This window comes from Anser cygnoides, chromosome 2, assembly GCF_040182565.1.
Source record: "Anser cygnoides isolate HZ-2024a breed goose chromosome 2, Taihu_goose_T2T_genome, whole genome shotgun sequence".
Lineage (NCBI taxonomy): Eukaryota > Metazoa > Chordata > Aves > Anseriformes > Anatidae > Anser > Anser cygnoides.
The window spans coordinates 112,878,922-112,902,971 of NC_089874.1; the positions used below are offsets into that span (position 1 = coordinate 112,878,922).

A 24,050-nucleotide genomic window follows, 5' to 3' on the forward strand; every position below is an offset into this window, starting at 1 on the left:
TCATATGACAGGAGCCCCCACCAAAAACCTTTGAAGAAACTAAGCAGCCATTGGATATGGAGAAAGGACTTCATGTGGCTGAATTGATGACTAAAATAAAAGGCACAGAGGGTTGGAGTAAATAGAGTAGAGAGGAGTCCTGGGTAATAATTCTCCATGGTTTTGTTCATGGGCTATGTTATGTTCATGACGGGTATGGGAGAAAGGTGAGCTCTCAGAGTTGACTGACAGGTAGTAGGCACAAATACAGACCATAATGCCATGTAAGGACTTGATAATGCTCAGCAAGTGGACATTAAAACAGCAGAAGTTGTTTGCCATCAAGAGCTTAATGTGGTGCATTCTGAAGGAGTAGGGGATTAAGCTTACCTTCACATCTAAAAAGGTGAGGTTAAAGCTGACTTGCTTCTCAGCATTGATGTCAAAAACAGCCAAAGGTTAGAAATGTTTAGAAAATAAAGAGAGACTGGTAGTTATACTGTTTTGTTGTTTTTTTTAAAGTCGTGAATTATTTTATTTAGTTCTGCCCCACTCACCTCTACTACTTCTTAAGACAATTAGAAATAAAAATCAAGCAGTTTCAGAACATAATTGAAGTGTTATGGAAGAGCAAATATGAAAGTAATAGGAAAAAATTGTGTAAGAGGAACAACGTGAATTCTTTTGGGTAGAAGCAACGACTGAAAAATGGTGTGGTAGAGTTCTGTAAAGTGATCAGTAGCAAAGGGGACATAAATAGGGAGTGTTTGTTCACTGTCTGTTTTTAGCACACACACACCAAGAGGTATCTAATGAAACTAGCAGCTGATGAATTGAAAACAGACAAAAGGAGGTGGTTCTTGACAGAACGTGTAATTAAGCTATAGAATTTCTTGCCTCGGGAATTTAAGGAGGCTAAACATTTCCCCTCAGCGCTGATGTCAACGTGGAGGAAAAATCATCAGTTGCAAATACCTGCTTGTTCAGGAAACCATACTTCTGCAAACTGTTGGAGGATGTTGGAGGCTCCTCAACTAAGGAGTATTCTGGGGAAGTATTGCTGTATATTTATAATGTTCTTCCATGCTTCTCTAGGTATCTAGTATCGGGTACTGTTAGTGAGAGGGTATTTGAATGGACCTTTTGATCTCGTCAGTACAGGCATTCCTTTGTTGTAAAGCTTTTTTTTTTTTTTTCCTCCCCTGATTTCTCTGTTGACTCGTTTTCCAGAATCCTTACTACCAGTAGCACTCAAACTTTGGGCCATAACGAGACACTAACTTCTGTAGGTGGTTTAGGTCCATAGGCTACATACTCTCTGTGTGACCTTGTATTTTCTGCCAAAATACACAGTCTCCACGAAGCCAGGGTCATGTTCAGGGCAGGGAGAAGACTGCTGGCACATGTCAGACAGTGGATTAATTTCGTATGACTTTGTCCTGTTACTGTTGCCTAGTATTTTTTAGGTTATTTAACGGATGCCCTCCCAGTCACATCTGTCTCATGCTCCATGCACAACAGAGGCCCTTTGGGGAAAGAGGTACTTTGGGAGAGAAGCATTTTTGAGTGGGTACTGGTGAAACAAATGCACGGCCTGGACTGTCTGTAGGCTGGTTATTCCTGCTTTCCCTTCAGACTCCTTTGCAGTGATTTTGTCTTGCCCTGCCCTCCCACAGGCATACTCAGCACCCTGTATCTCCGTGTCGTATGTGACCAGTTTATTGATGAAAAATGTAGTTCTTTTTTTCTGCAGTGACTAGAGAGAGCTCTCTACTTGTAAGTGGAGGAGTAATATAAAGAAGACATACTTTGTTCTGGATAGAAGTACTGCATTTGAGCAGATTCATGCTATTTGAAAAAAAAGAAGCTGCTATTTAATATAGCTCCTCTCTTCTTAATGTGGCAGCTGCACAACTCATGATTTTTTACTCTTTGGTTCAATCTTAATTGATAATTTTGATTTAATAATGTACCTTAGCATGGCAGTGGTTTTGAATCCCAAGTCCCTATTTTTCCTTAGAAACAGTTCAGGCTGAGTTTAGGCAATTAATAATCTTAGCATTTTCATCTAGTTCTGTATAAAAGCTTACTGTATGTGGTTGCATTATGTTAAAATAATCATTTCATATTCATCAGGTGTTACAATTTGTACTAAGATGTCAGATGTCTGGGGTTTATATTTGAAAGATGTGCTCGTTTTTATACGAAGAGTGCTCTAACCATAGCGTGAGGGGAAAATAGTAGTGGGTGCTAACGTTTATACCTAACTTAAACTAATTCCAGATGCTAATTTAGGGCATTGCTGCTTCTCACCTTCTTGAAAGAAAAGTTTCCCAGCCTAATTCTTTGACTCAGTAATAGATGGCACCATTAAGCATGCTGTGCAACGTGAACTTCAGCATTAGCTATCAGGAGACAGGTTGGTGAACACCAGCTTCGGCTGCCTGTGTGTGAGCTGGTTCTGTAGGCTCCCTTTATAGTCAGTGGAGAGAAATAAGCACTTCCACTGCATGATTCATCTCGTCCTGAGCGAGATCTCTAAATTTGGAAGATGAATTCCACCTGAAGTCCATTGCTGAGTATAAATGTCATTTGTTTAAGCTAGGGAGTTTTTTAAAAGGACACTAGCTTTGACTGGCACAGCAATTGAGTAGAAGTCCTTTGTTTTCTCCCATGAGTTAGTTTCCAGAGGTTTAAAATCAGTGCTCTGTATCCTGTTTTGTGTCTTGTGTTTTCTGAAGCTGCTCTGCTTTTATGGCACATTTGAAAGTTGACGATTAGGGTATATTCACATAGCCTTGTGGAGTTAGATGCTTAAAATTAGGCAAGCTGTTGTGTTGCCAGCTGGTTTTATTTTATTTTATTTTTAAGTGGCATAATGAGAAGAGCAGGGCATATAATACAATTTGCTTTACGCTCTGAACTTTGTTAAATGTTAGAGAAAAAAAATCAACAAAGCCAAACAAAAAAACAAACACGAAAACCTCTTCAGGTATCCAGAGCAGCCCATGTCTCTCTGTTGGTTACACAGGAAGCCCACGTACAGGTGATCCAGCCTTCAGATTTTCCAGACTGGAAGACAGGCATACAGATACCTTCCTTAACTTTTGTTTTGATTTCTCTGAAGTTGACGCTTGGAATAGCTCATATCCCCCCCCCCCCCTTTTTTTTTAAAGAACTTTTAGTGCTGTGCCGTGCTCGTGCACTCCATCACGCTTGAATACTCTGTCCCCTGCCTGCCCCCTCCCCTAAACTTTATTTTTCCTTGTTTATAGGTCTTACTTCCTTTCAGGGGAAATCTTTTGTTGTTTTCTTTTTATTTCCTTTGGGGAATTCTGCTTTTTAGGTCATCATTTGTGGCAATTTCATCTTCTTCATCACACTAATCAAGTCCTGCTACCAGACTCTATCCTTATATCTGGGGGGGGATTGTACTGTACACTTCTACTTTTCTATCCTATTCATTATATTTATGTTCAGCTACATATCAAAAGCAGTCAGAGTTTTGTCAGGCTTGTTGTGTTGTGTTTTTTCTCCATTACAGTTAGTATTTTTCATTTTCTCTATCCATCTTGACATTCTAGACAAGTAGTTTGGGGGTAGAAAATAACTCATATCATCATCTCGGGTTATATATACCTAGATAAATGTGCATTTTTCAAACATTTTTCTTGCTGTGAATTTTAAAGCACCAGATAGAAACACCAGGGGGAAAGGAGCCCCTCACCGTGAGCTCAGGGTTATTGCAGCTCACAGCGGGGAGCTGGGTGTCGGACACATTTCATGTGCACTCCTTACTTGTACCGACAAGGATGTAAAACAGTTCTCGGCTCTGCCACAGAAATAGCAAAAGTCAGAAGTCGCAACTATGACGCGCCGCAGAAAAAGGACGAATGAAGCACACTGCTGGCCTGTCCTTAGCACTCACAGAGCGTTTCTCAGATAGAGATTACCATTACACTGTGTAGATTTTACCAGTCTTCGTGAATGAACCATGCCAACCTTCCCCTGGTGGCTGAAGGTGCAGATATTTCCTCCTGCTAATCCTGCTCGGCCCCAGGGTTATCACTGTTGCTGTTACTGGTGGTGAATAGCAGGGCGCTCTGGCAGCGAGCCGTCCACAAGTTGTTCCAAACAGCAGAGCTTGTTTTCCAGCAGATTGGGTTAGTGTTTGGTCTAGAAGACAGGCTTTAAAAATACACAGAATTGGTTCTTGAAGTTAACCTGTGGGATGATGGCATTGCACTGGCCCTGCTTGAGAGAGGAGATGCAGAAGCACAATGGTTATAGAGCTGGTAAGGACCTGAGGAATTTCTGAAGTTTAAAAGATTTGAAGCAAAACAATCCCATTTCTTCTGGATTGGGAATACCTCTTAACTTTCAGGTAGATACAACTTCCTATTTAAACTTACAAGAAGTGACAAATACAAGTTTTTAAGTATTTGTAAGCCACTAGTTTAGATCAGTGTAAGTACTGGAGCACTGAACTGAATAGGAAAACCACATAAAAGGACTTAAAATACCTTCCCTACCACCCCTGGAAAGGCACAGAACAAGGTTTTCTTCCCTCTCATTTTCTGGAAAAAAAAAAAAAAAGAAAAAAAATAGTAGAATTATTTTGAATGCTTTTTAAAATTTTATTTGTTTTTAATAAATACTTTGTTTCACAGAAAGTTTCTGTTGGAGCTTCTCGGCTCTGCTGTGGGGTACATACTTCAGCTCTTTTAAGCATGCTGCTTATGTTTGAAGAGTATGAGTTCTGGCATCGCAATCTTTCTATTTTAGGAAGCACTAATTCTTTCTAAATGTCGTTAATTTGTTTCCTTCGTTGTTACTCAGAATTTAAATCCTTCTGACCTGTGACCAAAATGTAAATAACTGCCAGAAGTTACCAAGGAATAAGTTGTTTGACATGCATGTTTTTTGCTGAATCCTGGCCATCTTCCCCCCTCACCTTTCAGTGTTTCCACCTTTAACATTTTATTAAAATGGGAATTGCCCTTCCTTCTGGTTATACTCTTCAAGTCAAAAGAGCTCTGCTCTGCTTACTGGGTAGGAATGAGAAAATTTGCTACTGAACAGTAGTTAGCTTGAAGTGAATCTTTAAATATAAACTGTGTGCTCTGAAAAATAAGTACCAGAATGACTGAAAACCAAAAAAAAAAAAAAGGCTAAGGCATTTTGTCTGCTTGTTTAGAGTAGTGTTATCAGAATCTACAGATAAAAACTGAAGGATGTCCTTGTACTACGGAGTGCTTTATTGTAGGTGAACAGTATTTACATACGTGAAATACCTCAAAATAAAAATTTTCTGTTGTTCTTTCCTTTGTTGATTACTAATATTCTTTCCTTTTCTAATAAGAACCCATAGCACTCCAGTTGTACCTCTTCACACCCTTCTCTCATCTATTCCTCTTCTGCACCATGTGCAGCAGCTAACTTGTCATCGGTTGTGTTCACTTTGCACGCTGGGGAGACTAGGGACTGATAATGTGTTTCATGTGTTGCTCACTTGGAGTTTCACACTTGGATTTTGTTGACTGCGTGTTAGTGAGTAATCTGAGCTGGAAAATGCTAAATGAAAGGAAATATCTCTTGCCTGGTGTGGAAAACCCTTTACAGATAACAGATAACTAGATAACTGCTGTAATCTTTAATATATCTTTAGAGTATGCCTGAAGACTTCAACTTTTTTTTTTTAAAGTCCTTTGAGCAGTTTTAAGTGGTAAGGAAAAATCAGCAGAAGATCCATCTGAAGGAAAACAAAGGAGAAATGGGAAGTGAACGCTGTGTGGTTTTCCATTACATGTCATCATTGCAGGCTTGGTACATCCTGTACATGCCACTCTAATTGCTAGTCTGGAGCTGGAAAGAGTTGAGTATTTTGATTCCTTTAGGCAAAAGGATCAGCGTGAACGTGAGGGAAAACAGCACCTTGCTTTTGAAAGCAAAGAATTGAGGTTTTGGGGTTTTTTTTGGTAGCAGGCTCACAAATTGCTTGTGAAATGCCCACATGAAGAACAAAACTTAACCTGTTGAAGAGAGGATACTCCTACTTTACAGGAGCCAACCCTGGACTGGGACAAGTGATGTAGTGTGCAAATAGTCCAGTGTAGCCTCCCAGGACAAAAAGAAAGTGAATGCTTTCCTGTCTCCCAAGACAAAGTGGACGCTTTCTGCAGTGTGTGTGCTGTGGTGCAGCAGGAATATCTTCCTCGTACAGCAGCAGATGAGCTTGGGAACTAGAGCTGCTGCATGGCTGAGCTCCGTGCTTGTTGCAAAGCAGTGCCCAGTGCTTGTAGGGCAGGTTATGAATGGGACTGTGCAGTGTTTGGGGCATGTGTAAGAAGCCCTGGGCGTGGTAACGGTGAGACTCTGCTCTTACCATGTCCAGTTGTCTCTGATTTCAGATGAACGATCGCTTTTTCTTTTTCCAGTTCTTCCTCACAGCTCCATGACTAGAATAATCTGGATTAGTTGAGAGTCTGGGCCTGTTTTGTGCAGCGACATGTAATGTACCTGTAGCAAGAAAGATGAGGGCTGTGCTTTCAAGATGAGGGTGTTCTGTTCTAGAGCAGCTTTGAAAAATCCCTGGGAATGGTAAGGGACAGTGGCTGCAGCTGAAATAAATACTGCAATCTCAAGGAAGGATGAGGAAGAAAATGCCTTACCTGGGATGCTGTATCTGTGCCTGGAGATCCCTGCTAAAGGAAAGCACTGAAAAAAACTGAGGGGGTTTGGAGAAGATGAGATTGTCTGGAAAGTCACTCGCAGGACTGCACTCGAGTGAGATGCATCACGCTTACTGGAGGGAAAGGTGAGAGTCATGAAATGCCCAGAGAATGATGTGGCTGAGGTGGAAAAGACCCTCTGGAGGTCCCCTGGGGCAGCCCCTGCCGGGCAGGGTGCCCAGGAGCCTGTGTGCAGAGGGAGCGGAGGCTTGGTGCTGGTGGGGCTCTCAGGCGAAGGTGTTACAGGTGTGATACAGGGCACGTATTCCAGAGGTTACCGTGTTTAAAACGTGCTACTTGTCCAGCGTGGGTGGCTTCTCATAACAGGTCGTTTTGAAATTGAACGAATTCGAGCATGTGTGTACTTTCAAAAACACAGAAAAAGAGACATGAATTTAGCACAGCCCTATGGCCTCTATTGTGCGAGATGCCTGACTAGCTAATTAAGATAATTTCTTCCGGTCTTCTTTCCTATGACAGCTATTAGATCTGTCAGTACAGAAAGTAACATAACAGCCATAATGATAGCTATTAGGGTTATAATTCTTGTTTAGTTAAAACATCATCCAGCTCTTCCCTTTTAATAAGGCTATTATTTAGCAGGTGTCGTACATTTTTTCTGTTTAGTTTTGAATTTCGTTACAATATAATTGTACTCTTCACTTGTTTTTTATGTGCAAAGGGAAACACAAGCTATTGAAACACGAAAAAGAGCGTACATGTCTGGTTGTAATTGTTTATGCATACTTTTACTTTTTGTTTTAGTCAAAAGGGTGATGTTTTCCAGCTGGCTTCCTGAAATTCCTGTTGTTCAGCAAAGAACTAATTGCTGAAGGAGATCTGGGTCTATGGTCTTTGAATAAATGAGCTGTAACGTTTTATCAGTAATTGGATTTAAATACTTTAATTACTGATTTTTGTTAACGTGCTAATCATGTCAATTACGTTAGTGAGGATAAAATGGCTTTAGAATAAAGGGGAGTGTGCTTTCAACTTAGAGTGACATTTGGCAAACAGTAGCTGTAAAAGCTCATCTCTACAAAGTAGGTATGTGCAAATGTAAAGTAACTGTTGTGTCAAACACACACCAAATTAATTAAGTTCCATCAGATTCCCTAGCACTGTTCCTATGTTATAAGTTGGGTGGAGGTAACAATCATTTATTAAAACGTCTTTTTTTTTTTTTGGTTCACTTTCTAAGTTGCTGTGACTGGTCCTTTCTTTAGTATTTCTGAGTTGACTAACAGTGAGTAAATGAAGTAGCAGCTGGAGTGTTGCTATTACTAAATTCCTCTGTTCTCTCATCTTAAAATGTAATTGTCACTTTATCCGTAAGCCCAGCTGAGAAGATGCAAAATACTGTAGATTCATGTGAATTTCAGTATCTGAACTTTTGTGAGCTTGTGCTTCATGTAACCTATTTTTTGTATGTAGTTCATAATTGAACTTTGAAAAAAATGACTTCTTAAATTTTCACAGAAATTTTCAGAAGAAAAATGCTGCAAATTGTTCTTCTACTGCAGAAATTTCACTTCGATTTTTCTCTAACACAGATTTCCCGTGGGAAATCTGTATGCATCTTGTTGAAAACAGAACAATCATTTTAGTGAACAATATATAAAATGTGCTTTTTAAATTACTTCTGGAGGCATCTTTTTCTGAAGTTATATACTTAAATAGAATAGCTGGAAATGGTATATCTAAAAGTATTATGTGATACCAGGCATACTTCTTGTTCTTTTCCGAATAGGATTCAATGAAAACAAAATCTTTCTGTTTATAAATAAGTTCGTAAATCCTGTCTGAAATAGACTAGACAGCTTGACAAGTTATGACATGCATCTTACTGTCATCTGAAACATTCTTTTGGAGAGACTTCTCGAATATTTCGGGCTTTTAGTTTTCAAGATAATTCTAATTATTTACAAATTAGGAAGTATAAATAGCTCTTGCACTAAATTGTCCTTTTCTGCTTGAATTTATTTATTGATTGTGAGCTTAAATGTTCAAGACAATGGAGCAGCAATAATGCTGTCTAGACAATATATTGGTTGTTTTGTCTGTGGTATAGTCTATTGTCAGAGAAAATTTCTTGGTGTGGTAAAGGCTTCAAATTGTATTGCTTGACATTATAACTCTAAATTTAAAAATAGCTTCATGTATATGCATTATATATTTCAGCACATAAAATTGCTTTTGCAGTTCTGATATTTCAGTTAATCTCTCCCTTGTGATCTTGACCTCTGGAATAAAGAAAATTAATCTCAGTGTTGTGTATCCATTTTGCATCATCTGCCTTAGGATTGTTGGCAGGTCTTTGCTGGATGTATAAAAAGGCAAATTAACTCTTTCTGTGTACGAACACTTTTGACTCCACTGAAAATGCAGAGTAGATCCCGAAAACATAAACTTTCTTAAAATAAAAGTTCTGCATAGCAATTTGTAGGTATTTTTTAATGAGCTTAAACATTAAAATTTGATGATTTTGTCTTTGCTGTGCTATGAAATTTAGAAGCAGTTCCCTTTGGCTCAGTCTGGCTAGGCTCTGCCTAGTACATGTGGGTTTGGGGTGCTGTTTTTTTTTTTTTTGGTTTTCCTTCCAGCATCTGCTTTCTTTCATGCTTTCTGTTACCTTCCGCACAAGGTAGGCAGCTTCCAGCTGAAGTGGAGGTAGAAATCTTATCCGTGTGTTTCATGAACATAACATACATTGGTTTAAATCCATTAGCTGGTTCGCACCTGCAGGACTTTTCCAGTGCAGCAGAGTCGCTCGTCTCCATCTGACTGGAATTCCTGAGTGGATCACTGAAGGCTGAGGACATTTCGCCTGTGCTTATCCTGCTCCTCTCTTCTTCCAAGGCATCCGCTGCTGGTCACTCTTCCTACAAAAAGACAGCCTGCTTGGTTGTCAGAGGCTGTGCCCAGGCACGTGGTGTATGGGGAGCTCTTGGTAGGAGGCAAAGGCCAGTACTGAGGACAGGACACTAACTAAGCTAGGTCATCTTTCGTTAGAAAAGTCATTAGAATTGCAGTAGGCTTGCTGTCTTCCAGGTCCAGTCTGTCTTTCCTGAGCATACATTACTCTGGTTGGAAAAAACATCTTTATTTGCTATCACAGGGTCATAGAATGGCTTGGGTTGGAAGGGACCTTAAAGCTCACCCAGTCCCAGCCCCCCTGCCACGGGCAGGGACACCTCCCACCAGACCAGGCTGCCCAAAGTCCCATCCAGCCTGGCCTTGAACACCTCCAGGGATGGGGCATCCACAGCTCCTCTTGGCAGCCTGTGCCAGTGCCTCACCGCCCTCACAGTGAAGAATTTCCTCCTCACCTCTAATCTAAATCTCCCCTCTTTACAATTCCCCCTTGTCCTGTCACTGCCTGAGCAAAAAGTCATTCGTAATCTTTTTTATAATCCCCCTTCAAGTATTGAAAAGCTGCAAAGAGTATTGAAAAGCTATGTTGTCATAAAATATGTAGTCAAAGCAAACCTACGTTATCTCAGATAGTGTAGGCAAAACTGTGATTATAAACAGTTTTATGAGCATATATTTTGCAGAGGAAGCCATGTGTCATCCATGACATGATCATTTTCTCCTATATGCCCCCAAAACTTTTGCCTGTCTTTAAAATGAAAGACCACCTCTACAGCTTGAGCTGTCCAAGTACATAAGGAGTGGGAGGAGATCCTACATATTTTGTCCAGAAAGAACAAGAGTGTGACTGAGAGGGAAAACAGAATGCTCACGTTTTCCTTGACATTACCACACTAATAATCCTTATTTCCATTTTGGTCGTTAGATTTTTTTGTTGTTGTTGCAGTGGTTATTTTTTCCTTTACATCTGTAACCCCACATCTGATGGAGCCTTGCAGCTGGATGATAGGACCTGGTGTGGATTGGGATGAGGGTAGTCCTGCCCTCTGGAGCAGCTCCATCTCCTCCTACATATTAGTTCCAACAACAGTAGGTGTTTCTTCTGGAGAGAAGCCTTTGTCTGAGACAATTCAAACTGGAGGACTGGAAATACTTGTTCTCCTTCATAGACAGTTATGTCCAAAGTCTGATACATGTAGGCAAGTGTCCCACGTGTAACCCAGTCAAGCCTCAGAAGAAGCACACATCATCAGACTCATCTTCCATACCAAAATGTTAAGAAATCATTAGAGAACAGGAAAGATTGAAGGGCTTCATTCTTTCTCATGCAATTCCTGCTTATATTGGATTTTCAGGTATTATTTTGGGATCTGTTGTTCCTTCAGAGAATAGTTGTAATGATCTTGCCAGCTAGTTCCTCTAGACACACTCAAAGTCATTAATGTAAATTTTTTAATCTGATTTCTGTAAGAAGTAGGAGCTAGAACAGAAATATGTCATACTTGCAACAGCTTTTAACTCTCTGAAATACCCAAAATTTCCAGTTATAAAAGAAGTTCTGTACTCATTTTTTCTCTTTGCGCAGTGTCCTCTGTTTGCTATACTAGTTCTGTTAGTCATAGCTTTATTAGCAGCCTAGCTGGAGTTTGTTCTGCTTCTGTGAAATCAAAAGCATTGCCACAGGAGCCTCGTAATTTTTCGTTGAATGTGTTTTTGCAGTCATATTGAAAGCAGGATTTGGTCTGTAGAATTAGGATCAAAAGTTTCTAGTTAGTGATAAAGGACTTTATTTATATACGTATTTTAATGTATGAGCAACCTAAGATCTAATAGTGCTGGTTTATAGTTATTTTTCTGGATGGACTTATGCTCAGATGAGTGATAAACATTGAAATTGTAACAGCCTGAGTCCTTGCTTCTATGTCTTGTTTTATGCTTCTTCCTTTATCTTCACTTTTCGCTCCTTATTAGATCATTAACTACAAGGTCATGTCAGTGGCACTTTAAATGCATAATCATACAGACTGTCTGAGGTCTCATTATGCTAATGTTACTGCTAATTATAAAACTGAATCCAGTGGAACATCATTCTTTGAAATGTCATGGGTTGTTCGTAGTAAAGTAAGGAAACGTTGCAAGTTATGACAGCTTATAGAAGATAAACTATCGCATGGTAAAAAGTACATAATTTGAGAATGAAAATTGTGTATACTGTGCAGAGAACACAAGCTAGTTGTGGTCGTTCTTTAGTGTATTTTTCTTTACCTATATGGTGGATTGCTTTGTATTTAAAAAAAGTTATAAAAATAATAATATTTTCGTATCAAAGCAGTGAATTTTAAAATTGAGTTAGCTGAATGCAACTGCATTGGCCAAAAGGGTTACCAGCCTCTTTTCTGATTATTTTCATTTGGTTCGGTCTGTGTCACTTCTAATAAATGAGTTTTACATGCTGCCATCTGAAACCACCTGTTTGGTGAATGCTCCGCATTGTTTGCCTGGTGTACAAAAAGCCAGTAGAGGTTGCATGTCTCCAGTGACATACGGAGTCAGCTCTGCACTTGTTTAAGCAAATAGTCAGCTGTTAGCTAATGGATCCATTAGTGTACTTTCTGTAGAATATCCTGTCTTTGTTACAGCATGAAACTTTAATAACTTCAAATCATGGCTCTATTTAAAACTTGAGAGGACTTTTTTGTGGAGGACATTTTTTACATTTGAGAACTGAAGATGCTACTTTTATTGATAGAAACTATTTTTATTGTTGTTAATACTGAGAAACGAAAGTAGAGTAGCAGTGGAAATCTTTACTTTTTTGGTCTTTTCATTAGCAATTTGTGAATCTCAAAGTTCACTTTTATATTATGTAACATAGGGTTTTTGCTTTTATTTTTTAGGAATAAAGATACTTGCAGTTTTACTTTATTCTTGTTGAAAGAGATTTGACTTCCCCAGTGTTCTTGTAATGACTCCTCATCATAGTGAAAAAGGACTTATGTGCTCTTTTCAGCAGTGTGAGCGTTTTCAGTAATTGAAAGGACTGGAGAAAAGAAGTGTTACATTCCACCATCCCCCTTACTGATTTTTCTTTTTTCCCTACCTCTTGCATTTATTCCGTGTATGGTTCTAGTACCTGATTTAGTGAAGAGGTTGAATAGAGAACAACTCCCTAGAGCATCTTTCTCTTTGCAGTGTGTTAGAGCCTCTTTGTGTGGCTGCCATTTGCTGCCTTATGTAGTGATGAAGTCTCCAGAGGACTGGAAGTGATGGTTCGTAACAGAAGTGCGAGAGCAGAATACCTTCAGTTTGGCCCCTGGAGGAAACTCCTTACTTTTCTTGATTTTAAAAATATTTTTTTTTCATAGTGAACAGGTTTTGTTATTAAATCAGTGACAGCAAGCAGAACAAACATGAGGCTCTCCCAGCTTCTGGTCGTCAGGATTTCAGAGCCTAATCTGTGGCCCTCAAAATCTTGATGCTGATGGGTAGAGTTTGAAGGAAGTGGAAATAATAACACAGTTTTGAGGTCATTTGCAGACTGCTTTGCTCTGAGAATGCTAGCTGTTGCATTGTTGGTCTATCCGCCTGATGTTCTTTCATGCCAGTAGGAGACTTTTCTTGAAGCATTCCCGAGAAACCTTATATTCCAACAAACCGGTGAATAAATAACTTCTGTAACTATCAACTGGAAGGAACAAAGATGAATTTAATGAAAGAGTGGGTTCCCTTGTGGCACCCACCTCTCTGGGCTGGATGGACATCAAGGCTGCAGATTCCCTAAGGGAGTGGTACCTGAGGATATGACAGCTCTTGAGGAAAAATTCGTTTTTCTTGGGCTGGTAGGTCATCCTTCTGAAATGAAAGCAGGAAAAAACAAAACACAAAGGCATTACTAGCCATACCTTTTCATTTATTGAACAGTGTTTTCCTTATGATCTAGCACTCTGCTGTAAAATAGGAAGATAAGGGGGCAGCATTGACTTTCTTGGAGCTCTCTGTTTGACAGAGGGCTTGTTAAGGTGCCTTTGTTATTGAGGTGTTTGTAGAGTATTGAATGACGATGAACTTCTGCCCTTTGTATGACTTCTTCTAAAATCCCAAGTCAAATTAGATGTCACTAAAATCGTATTTGATGACGACTACTTTCTGGCATACACTCATTCTATTGATTTTTGTGGGCGTCCTGCTAGCCTTCATCCATCCTTCCAGTAATCGTTTTAGCTTCTGCTTCTTGAAAGCATTCTAATACAGGATTGTTTCCTGTAGATAGCACGACAAGACATCTGTGGTTTCACTCCAGGCCTTTCAGACTGTGCTTTCCTGCTAGTCTTCCACCAAGCCGACTCCTAACCCACCCACCAAACATGTTGGCACACTGGAAAGTATTTGTTCAAAGAAAGAAAAAAGCTACTGAAGTTATTCTGTCTGATCTACAATAAAGGTTTGACTAATGGGAATGGATCTGTGGTTTATGGATTACTTACCTTGGGTTAGCATTTCTTTGAATAGATGGACTGACTTCAGCAGAGCCAACAGGAACTTCTTATATTTCTCTCCGTTTCTAAAAAGAATGTGGTGCTTCAGAAAGAGCCATGGATGTTATGGCAGAAACATTTCTTAGTGTTTTGTTTCTGGTCAAAGAGTAATGAAGATTGTTGTAAGTTATTCCAGTTACATAAATTTTTAATAACAAGTGCAGTACTAGAAGAAACAAAAACACTACCAGCTGCTTAGTTTTTTTTTCATTATTCAGTAATATATTGCAAGGCTAAACAGTAATAAGGCTTTTTTTTTTACCCCCTTCCATTGTGTGGGCAGTCTCTTCCCTACTACTCACCCTTTATGCCATATTCCCTGTCTTTTCTCCTCATAAATTCGTACGCAGTATTTTTCAGAATTTTTTCCACCTATGTTTTTGACTTTCAAAAGCAAATTATTTTGCTTTTGTGATTTTGTTTTGTGGGTATGCAATTATAAAAGTAGAAGAATGATTACATTTTTGTTTGCCTATTGTGAATGTCTGTCTCTTTGAAGTGCTGATTGAATCTGTTGTTAATCCCTTTTACCCCTGAATGAAGATTACTTTAGCAGTGAAATGGGTGGGGAGGGAAGAAACAAGGAAAAGAGACAGTGTATTTCTCTAGAATGAATTCAGGTCTTCAGTAAGGGCTTTTCATTGCTTTGAACTACACCAATGCTAACTTTTTACTGTGAAACCACCACTGAAGGACGTGAGCACATACGGGTGTTATTAGTTATAATTGCAGCATGCGATACTACTGTCACTTAGTGTGGGCAGAATCCACCAGTTTTGTGAGGACTGGTGAACTTGCATTTATTATCTTTTTTTTTCTTTTTTAATCTCGAAGTCTTGTCAGCCTGTTACAAGTTAACCAAATGCCTGAAATATTGGAGGAAAATTATTTGCGATGAACATGTACGAATGTTCCTACCTTTACCTTTTAATCTACTTATTAACATAAGTACTTTTTAATCATGCATGATGCTTAAATTTTTACCAAAGGTAGGGAATCAGTGCTATTTCCAAACACATTTTCACAAAGGTGTTTGGACTTGTATTCCCTGTTTACAGAAAACTTTGATTGCAGTTGTTTAAGGAGAATCAAAGAAAGTAAGACAAGAATTCACAAACAGCAGACAAACAGCCAAAAAACTGTGCTTCAAATTACAGTGTCTATTTTACAGAGGTAGAGAAACGAAAAGGATGTGTTTTGTGTATTTGATCCACTTATATCATGAATTAATAACTAGCTTTTCTACTATAGATTGTAAGGCTTCCTTTGGAAGGTATTTAGACATGTTACCTTCTTCATGTATGTACATGAGTCATTAATTGTGCCCAAATGTTAATAGAATAAGCTGGCAATAATAATAGCAGAAGTAGAAAAAAAAAAAACAATAAGGTGTGCTTTTGTGATGATTCATTATTCCACATAAAACCCTTAGATGAGATTTGTAAAAATGCAGTTATTTGACTTTGTTGCTTCTTGTTTCTGCACCAGTAGTTCTCTGTAACACATTAGTGTTAGAGACTGAAATGTCAGATGAATATTCTTAGTTTTAAATTTTATATGGTGTTTCAATAGCTATGGATGTTCTTCTTTCCAAGAACACTGATTGAAGGTTCTTGAGGAAATTGCAGCATTTTTAATATTGTAGTAGTTATACAGAGGAAATGAGAAAACTTTTAGATTGGAAAACTAAGTTTTCTCTTTGTGACTCTATTAAGGCAGTATTTGCTTAGTAAGATTTACTTTGCTCTAGATTTCAGTATCTAATAATCAAGGTAAGAGAGAACTGAAAGGGAAAAATAATTAGATATACAATGGGAAACAGTTTTTCTAACTCCTAGTTAAAGAATCCATGAAACTGCTTTTGCAATTATTGAAAGAAACATTTTTAGTGCTTTCAGATTGCTGCTATTATTTTTTTTAATTGATTTGTTAGAGAATTAATTTCCTATTTTTTAGGGTTTTCTATGTTTGAGGTTAAAGTAGGGGGGGGTTGGTGCTTTTGGTGTTTTGTTTTTTTTTTCTCCTAAGAACATAGAAATTTTCATGTCAAACTAGCATTGCATCTAAAACAGACTCCTCTCCAAATCTCTCTGATTTGTTTCCCAGCTGGGGAAGCTATAAAATGCCCGCTATCAGTTGTCACCACCTGATAAATGACAGGTGGTGACTTCTTAAGACATGGTAATTTTAATTGTTTCTGACATGTCTCCTCTCTGATGACTGTCATCAGGTAAGAGGTGTCCCTGCAGTAAGCACGTCTGGCACGGTCTGCCTCTAATGGAAATTTGTGGCCATCCTGGGCTGCCAGGGCCATAAATTGTCACCTGCCTTGATGTCAGTTTCTAAGCTACTGCGGATATTGTAATTACTCCTGTAAATTTTTTTCTAATTCAGCTTCAGCACTGGAGCATAATGCTATCCTGTGGCAATGAATATTGTGGGTTTGCTTGCAAGTTGCATTTGGGGGGTTGGAAATGGATGGAAACCTCTTTACGTCTTTAAAGATATCCTTAGTTGTTATGCCGTCGGCAGCTCTGGACCTTATTGCACAAGTGCTTAAAAAAGAGAACAGGGGTGCCCCACTCGTCCTCATGTCATGGCTTACATCGCTCTGTACTCGTCACCTCTGGTCAGAATTCCTGGTCTTCTCCAGGTTTCCTGCTGTAGCAGACTTTGATGTCTTTTCCTCCTCTGTTCAGCTGCCTGTTTTTGTTGGGTTTTTGTTTGTTTGCCTTGTACAGTCCAGCAAGGATCTGGGGTGAAGAATAATTCAAATGTAATGTTTTTATGTGTTGTGGTAGGGGGAAATAATTATGTCCCCTCTAGTCCAGGAATGGCTTAGATCTTATTCCAGAGCATGTTAATATTGGCATTTATAACCTGCACATAGTAGAAGTTGCTGGAGGGTTTTGTTTGCTTGTTTGTTTTTTGTCAATAAATCAACATCAATAATCAAAATCAATAAATCAACATTTTCAGTAACTTTGTGGGAGTCTTCTGTATTAACTAGCAAAAGATGCAAAATCTAGAAGAACTAATTTTTTCCTCTTGTTCTCACAGAAGCAGTCATGGGGTGCATTAAAAGCAAGGAAGATAAAGGTCCGGCCATGAAATACAGGACTGATAACACTCCAGAACCTGTTAGTTCCCACGTCAGCCATTACGGGTCAGACTCCAGCCAAGCAACACAGTCGCCGGCAATAAAGGGATCAGCAGTTAATTTTAACAGTCATTCCATGACTCCTTTTGGAGGACCCTCAGGAATGACACCCTTTGGAGGAGCATCGTCTTCATTTTCAGCTGTGCCAAGTCCATATCCTAGTACTTTAACAGGTGAGTATTACAAAAAATTCTTTTTGTATTGCTATTTATATGTAAGCTTCACAGTCATAGTCAAAAAAAAAAAATACTACTACCCCTTGCCACACAGAAATAAATTTCAAATTTCAAATAAATTGCCTTTTAGAGATTTTTAATTTTCAGTATCTTTACTGCTCAGATAATAATTCAGCCCATACCAACTAGTAGCTGGGGCTTGGTGAATTTTTTTTTTGGCTTTGGGGTTTTTTTAGAACCACAGCACAGAGATATTTGACACATTAAAGGCAGTAATAAGAGTAGATGATAAAAATGTTTTAGAAATTCTAAGCTCTGGAAGGGATGCACATGCAGTAATGGCTTTAAACTTTTGGAGAGAGAGGCAGAATGTAAAGCGTCTGAAATTTAGGAAGCTGATACTTTGATTTAAACTGTTTTTCAGATCTTTTGATTAGCTGTAAGTTATTTACATTAAGGCAGTATGAAATCTATTTTTTTATAAAGTTATTAAATATGTGAGCAATATAAAAAGAGTAGAATTCTTGTTGTTGATGGTCATATTAAAAGCAAATTTGAAAATATAGAAGGTAGCATTTACAAGGTGCGGAGACCTTGGCTGACACACAGTCTCTGAAGATACAGCATTTAAAAGCAATATACACTTGATATCAAAATCTTAAAACTTCATTAAAAAACACTAGTTTTGTGCTCATGGGTAATCTTAATAGTTCACTTACTTTTGATGTATATTTTTGAGAGGAAACTGTCATTTATTCTTTGAGAGAGAGAGAGAGGGAAGAAACCTTACACAGACACTCCACAAAATATGGTAAATAATTCCTTATTAGTCTACTTCTAGTTTTCCTACAAAATTCTGTTGTTAGCACAGTTATAGTGGTAAAATGTTTGCTGCAGTAGCATCTAAAAACTTCTAAGCACAAAAAATTTGAGATCCATGAAAATCCACTGTGGCCTTGACATTAAGAAATTCAGGAAAATAAAATATGAATTGTCAAGTAATGATTACGTCATATTCCCTATTTGGGAATTCTTTAAAAAAAATGAACATCTATCTTGTCTCAAAGTTTTTGAGCCTGCTCTGAATCCTTTTTGGATGAACATGTGCAAAAATGAAATAACAGCAGCCTTTCTTTTTATTTAGCATGCTTACAGTAATCTTCATATCCTCCAAGAAACCCCTGTGTATTACTTCTTGCTAGATCTGGTTCTTTCACGTGGGAATCTCCTGCAGTGCATGCAGGCACTCCTGGGCATTACCAGACATCAGGAATGTAGCCCCCCCGGATACCATAAATCTTTTTCTGCCTAGACCAGCAGGGCTGGTCTCCTGCATGTCTCTGTTCCTGTTAGTACTTAAGCATGTTGTATCTTGGATCAGAGTCAACAGCAGGGATTTCTCATGAAAAGATAGGCTTGAATCTCATTAAGAGTGCATTCAGTTATTTGCAGGCAAGTTGATTTGGGTGAATGCCGCAATCATTTTATGATCAGGTAAAATGATACTTCGTACTTAATTATTCCATCTTGTTTTGCTAAACCAGTCCATCCTCAAACACACACTCTCTCCTTTTTTCTTTTTTTCTTTTTAAATAAAAATTACATCAGCAGTTGTTTGATAGATCCACTTATGATTTTTCAGATCAATCAAAACTGGGTATTTTTGTGAATGGATTAAATGACAAACTTCATCTGGCTGTAAGCTTCCAGTCTTTGTCACAAATAAAGCGCTAGATCACATTGTGGAGCCCTTTGTTTTGCAAGAGAGGAGAATAGATGGGCTTGTCAAACAGGGCGTAAGTGTCAGTAGTACTTATCCAGTCCATCAGTGATGTCTGATAAAAGGACGATACGGTTGTCATCATGGCTGGTAGTGAGGCTGAAAAAGAGTTGAGCCATTCTTCTAGAGCAGAAGAGAAGAAAGGTGAGTTAGTTGCACTGCTCCTGTACTACACATTCTCTCATCAGACAGTATGAATACACAGAATATTACTGAAAATCACAACAGAATAATTTACTGCCATTCTTGCCTTCTATGCAGCTATGTATGCACTAGTGCTCTCTAGTCCTTACGCTGAACAAGAAAATAAAGTCTTCTCCAAAGCCAGTCCTAGATTAGAGGATGAAAAATCGGCACTAATGAGAGGATTCTCTTTCAGGGAAAAGTTTTGATCCCACATATCTTGAACAACTCGTAATTCACAAAGAAGACATCTGCAAGAGACTTAAAAAATCATTTGAGCTGTATCTGTTTAAAATATTCCGTGCTGATGCTGTTTGCCTGAAGCATTTTATTATTATTTGCTATGGAGAAAATTACACTCATGAGTGAAAATAGAGGTTTTATGATAGCTGAAGTGTTGAAAGCAAAACTTTACAAGGATTGTACATGAGCTTTTTCAGTTCTTTCTTACAAATAATTGAGCTCACAAATAATGATAATTTTCTTATTTCATTGTTTACACTTGAATACATTGTTTCATTACTCTGATACAGGGGTTTGGATGCTGTCTCCCATAACATCTTCATAGGCAAGCTCAGGAAGAGTGGGTTAGATGAGTGGACGGTGAGGTGGATTGCGAACTGGCCGGATGGCAGAGCTCAGAGGGTTGTGCTCAGTGATCTAGTTGGAGGCCTTTCGCTAGCAGTGTCCCCCAGGGGTCAGTACTGTGCACAGTCTTGTTCAGTTTATTCATCCATGGACCTGGATGATGGAATAGAGCGTGCACCTTTAGCAAGTTTGTTGATGATACAAAACTGGGAGGAGAGGCTGATCCACCATAGTGCTGTGTGGCCATTCAGAGAGACCTGGACAGGCTGGAGAGTTGGGCGGTGAGGAACCTCATGAAATTCAATAAAGGCAAGTGCAGGGCCCTGCACCTAGGGAGGAATAACCCCAAGCACCACTACAGTCTGAGTGCTGACCTGCTGGAAAGCAGCTCTGCAGAGAGAGACCTGAGGGTCCTGGTGGATAGCAGGTTAACCATGAGCCAGCACTGTGCCCCTGTGGCCAAGCAGGTCGAGGGAGGTGATCCTCCCCCTCTACTCAGCCCTGGTGAGGCCACACCTGGAGTGCTGGGTCCAGTTCTGGGCTCCCCAGTACAAGAGGAACATGGAGCTACTGGAGCGAGTCCGGAGGAGGGCTATGAAGATGATTAAGGGACTGAAGCACCTTCCATACAAGGAGAGGCTGAGACAGCTGGGTTGGTTTTGCCTGGAGAAAAGAAGACTGAGAGGGGATTTTATCAATGTGTATAAATATCTGCAGGGGAGAGTGTTAAGAGGATGGGGCCAGACTCTTTTTCAGTGGTGCCCAGCGACAGTACTAGAGGGAACGGGCACAAACTAAAACCTAAGTAGTTCCATCTGAATATGAGAAAACACTTCTTTACTGTGAGGGTGACAGAGCACTGGCACAAGTTGCTCAGAGAGGCTGTAGAGTCTCCTCCTCTGGAGATACTCAAAACCCGACTGGATGGGTTGTCCAAATGCTTCTTGAACTCCGGCAGGCTCAGGGCAGTGATCGCTGCCCTGGGCAGCCTGTCCCAGCGCCCGACCACCCTCTGGGTGCAGAATCTTTCCCTAACACCCAGCCTGACCCTCCCCTGTCCTAGCTCCATGCCTCTCCTCCACCAGTCTGTACATATACACAGGGTTGCCCCATCTCAGGTGCAGAATCTAGCACTTGGTCTTGTTAAAATTCATGCAGCTGAATACTCAGCTCTCTAGTTTGTCAAGATCTCTCTACCCGCAAGGAAGCCAACAGCTTCTTCCAATTTAGTGTCATCTGCAAACTTTGAAAAATAATTGAGAGAGGTCTCATGATGACATCAGCCAGCTTTTTGAGTACCCTGGGATTAATCCCACTGGGCCCCATAAATTTGCATGCATCCAGCTGGAGCAGCAAATCCCACACAAGTTTGGGGTCGGCTGGGAGTTTATCATTCCCACAGTCACAGTCAGGGTTCTTGGAGGCCATCATCGGTGTTGAAGACAGAGGCCAGGAAGGAGTATGTTTGACATCAAGGTGTTTTAGGATCTCCTGGACCTGTTTGTATCAGCCATGGTTTTTTTTTCCAGTTAATATCTGGCAGGTTGAACTCACCCATAAGGACAAGGGTGGCTGATCTAGAGGTATCTCTTAGTTCCTTAAAGAATAGTTCTCTGATGTCGTCATCCCAGCTGGGTGGCCTGTAGTAGATTCCCACAACAACATCAGCTTTATTTGGTTGTCCCTCAATCCTTACAGAGGCTCTCAGCCGTGTCATCGCCAAAGGCGAGCTCTGTATGGTACAACCACCCCCTACCTCACCTGCCCTGCCTGTCTCTTGTAAGAGCCTATAACCATCCATTGTAGCACACCAGTCACAGGACTCTTCCTTCCCACAGGGTTTGTTTAAGCCAATGATGTCATAGCTCTGGGAGGGAGCCAAGGCTTCTAGCTCCTCTTGTTTGTTCCTCATGCTGTGTGCATTGCTGTAGAAACATTTCAAATGTGCTTCATTGGAGCCAGCACCTCATGAAGCCGACTGAAGGATCTCACTAGCATGCAGTCCCTCAAATTTCCTCTGAGAAAAGTGCATCCAGTCAGGCAGCAGCAGGCCTGGTGTTCAAGAATCCCATGTTCAAGAAACCCAAATTTCTGGTGAGACCAGCCTCCAAGCCATGTATTCATAGAATCACAAAATGGTTTGCATTGGAAGGGACCTCAGAAATCACCCATTTCCAGCCCCCCTGCCATGGACAGGGACACCTCCCACCAGTCCAGGCTGCCCAAAGCCCCATCCAGCCTGGCCTTGAACACCTCCAGGGATGGGGCATCCACAGCTCCTCTGGGCAGCCTGTGCCAGTGCCTCATTGCAGTGTCAACAATCAGCTGGGCCTGCCTGTTCCTTACAATATTGTTCCCTGCTACTGGAAAGATAGAGGAAAACGCTACCTGTGCCCCTGATCCTTTAATCAGTTGTCTCAAAGCCCTGAAGTCCCTTTTGATTGCCCTTGGACTTCTCTTTGCAACTTCATTGCTGCCAACATGAAAAACCAATAAAGGATAATAATCAGAGGGCTGTACCAGGCAAGGGAGTTTTCTAGTAACATCTCTTATTGGGGCCCCAGAGAAGCAGTAGACTTCCATGTGGGTTGGATCCAGATGGCATATCAGGCCCTCTTGTTCCCCTCAGATGGGAGTCACCTATGAGAATAACAGGGTTTTTTTAGTGCTGAAGGTGGTACAGGGAGTGGGCTGACTTGCCCAAGGTGACCCCTCCAGCCTGGCTGGACCTTCACCTGCATCATCATTTGCCTGGCCATCAAGTTCCAGAACCTTGTGCCTGTTGTGTAAGGGTACCTGGGAATGTGAGGTAGGCAGAGAGGGGATTCACCTGCCAACCAGAGGAGAAGCCTGCTTCCATTCCCCCATCTCTTATTTCCCCTACTACTACTTGGTGGCGAGAGGGTAGGGGATCCTTCGTTTCTTGTGCTGCGGCTGGCTGATACATCTGTCTATGCGGTGTTAGAGTGTGATTCCACCAGTTGATCCTCTCTGACTCCCTGATGCTCCTCAGCCTGCCCACCTCCTCCTGAAGCTCTACCACCAGGCTGAGCAGTTCTTCTACCTAGGCGTACGTCCCACAAGCGTACTTACTGCTGCTAACTGACACGGACAAAAAACTTGGACATACCCTGCAGCCTGAGACCTGGTATCTTTCTAGAGATTGTACAGTTTATTTTGAAGTTCTTGGAGTCTCCAAGTTGCTTTATAACAGTTACAAGTGTTTGTAATATTGTGACTTGGGAGTATTGATTTTCATAATCTGCTGAAGAATTCTCTGGAGATAGTTTACTTCCTTAACATTCAGTTTCTGATTGTGTGAATATGATATCTGTTGCCACAATTTTCTTACTCCATATTGCAGTTTGTATCATCAAAATAACGCATTAGCACAATAATGCGGGCAAAAATTGGTAGAACTGTGTTGATTTTTAACTTACCGCAGAATGACTCGGGTTGGAAGGGACCTTAAAGATCATCTAACTCCAGCCCCTAATGTTAGGTATGTTAGGTACTGTTAACTTCTGCGGGATAGTCTAATTTTCTGTTTGTAAATCGTACTTCAAAATAAACTCTCACTTACTTTATAATCTTAGGGAGATTTTTCTATTTTTCCTAGAGGAACTATAGATTCATTCCCATTTGTGGCCTGCTGAGATAGTATCAGCACAGAAAGACTCTAAATCAAACTAAAATATTTTACTGATTTGGAACTTTAATGTCAGAAAATATCCGTAGTACAATAACACTAGATGTAGACAATACCCATTGCATTACGTATTCTTCACCATCATGTTAATTGCCGCATCTAAGATTAGACACCGCTTGTTTCTGTAGATGGTCTTCTGTGTATATCCTGGTACATATATATGCATGTTAGAGATGTAATATTGTACTTTCAAAAATTAATTATTTTATTCCTCGGATTATCATTAGGCTTCCTAAATGCCCACTAGACTGTGAAATAGCATTTCGAGAGCTCAGGAAGTGTTTCTGAATTGCCCATCTGCAGTTTTCGATTTTAAATTTCCTCTAGCTATGGTA

At 40.1% G+C, this 24,050-nt stretch overlaps 1 protein-coding gene and 1 long non-coding RNA gene across 3 annotated transcripts in view; one reads left to right on the forward strand and one right to left on the reverse strand.

The window, feature by feature from the left end:
• The window catches only part of YES1 (YES proto-oncogene 1, Src family tyrosine kinase), a 52,180-nt gene that overhangs the window by 15,569 nt on the left and 12,561 nt on the right, over positions 1 to 24,050 (forward strand). Inside the window, exon 2 of the mRNA XM_048057947.2 lies at positions 17,180 to 17,452. Within this exon, the coding sequence (XP_047913904.1) occupies positions 17,188 to 17,452 (265 nt within the window). The 5' untranslated portion in view covers positions 17,180 to 17,187. The remainder of the gene's footprint in view (positions 1 to 17,179; positions 17,453 to 24,050) is intronic.
• On the reverse strand, positions 13,353 to 22,918 carry LOC136790171 (uncharacterized). Of its 2 annotated transcripts, none has more exons than XR_010829631.1 (5): positions 22,527 to 22,918; positions 19,269 to 19,358; positions 16,725 to 16,872; positions 14,069 to 14,215; positions 13,353 to 13,436 (listed from the first exon to the last, which is right to left on the reverse strand). It is a non-coding gene; the product is annotated as an uncharacterized lncRNA (long non-coding RNA). The 2 variants fall into 2 exon arrangements; XR_010829632.1 differs by lacking the exon at positions 22,527 to 22,918 and adding an exon at positions 22,395 to 22,482.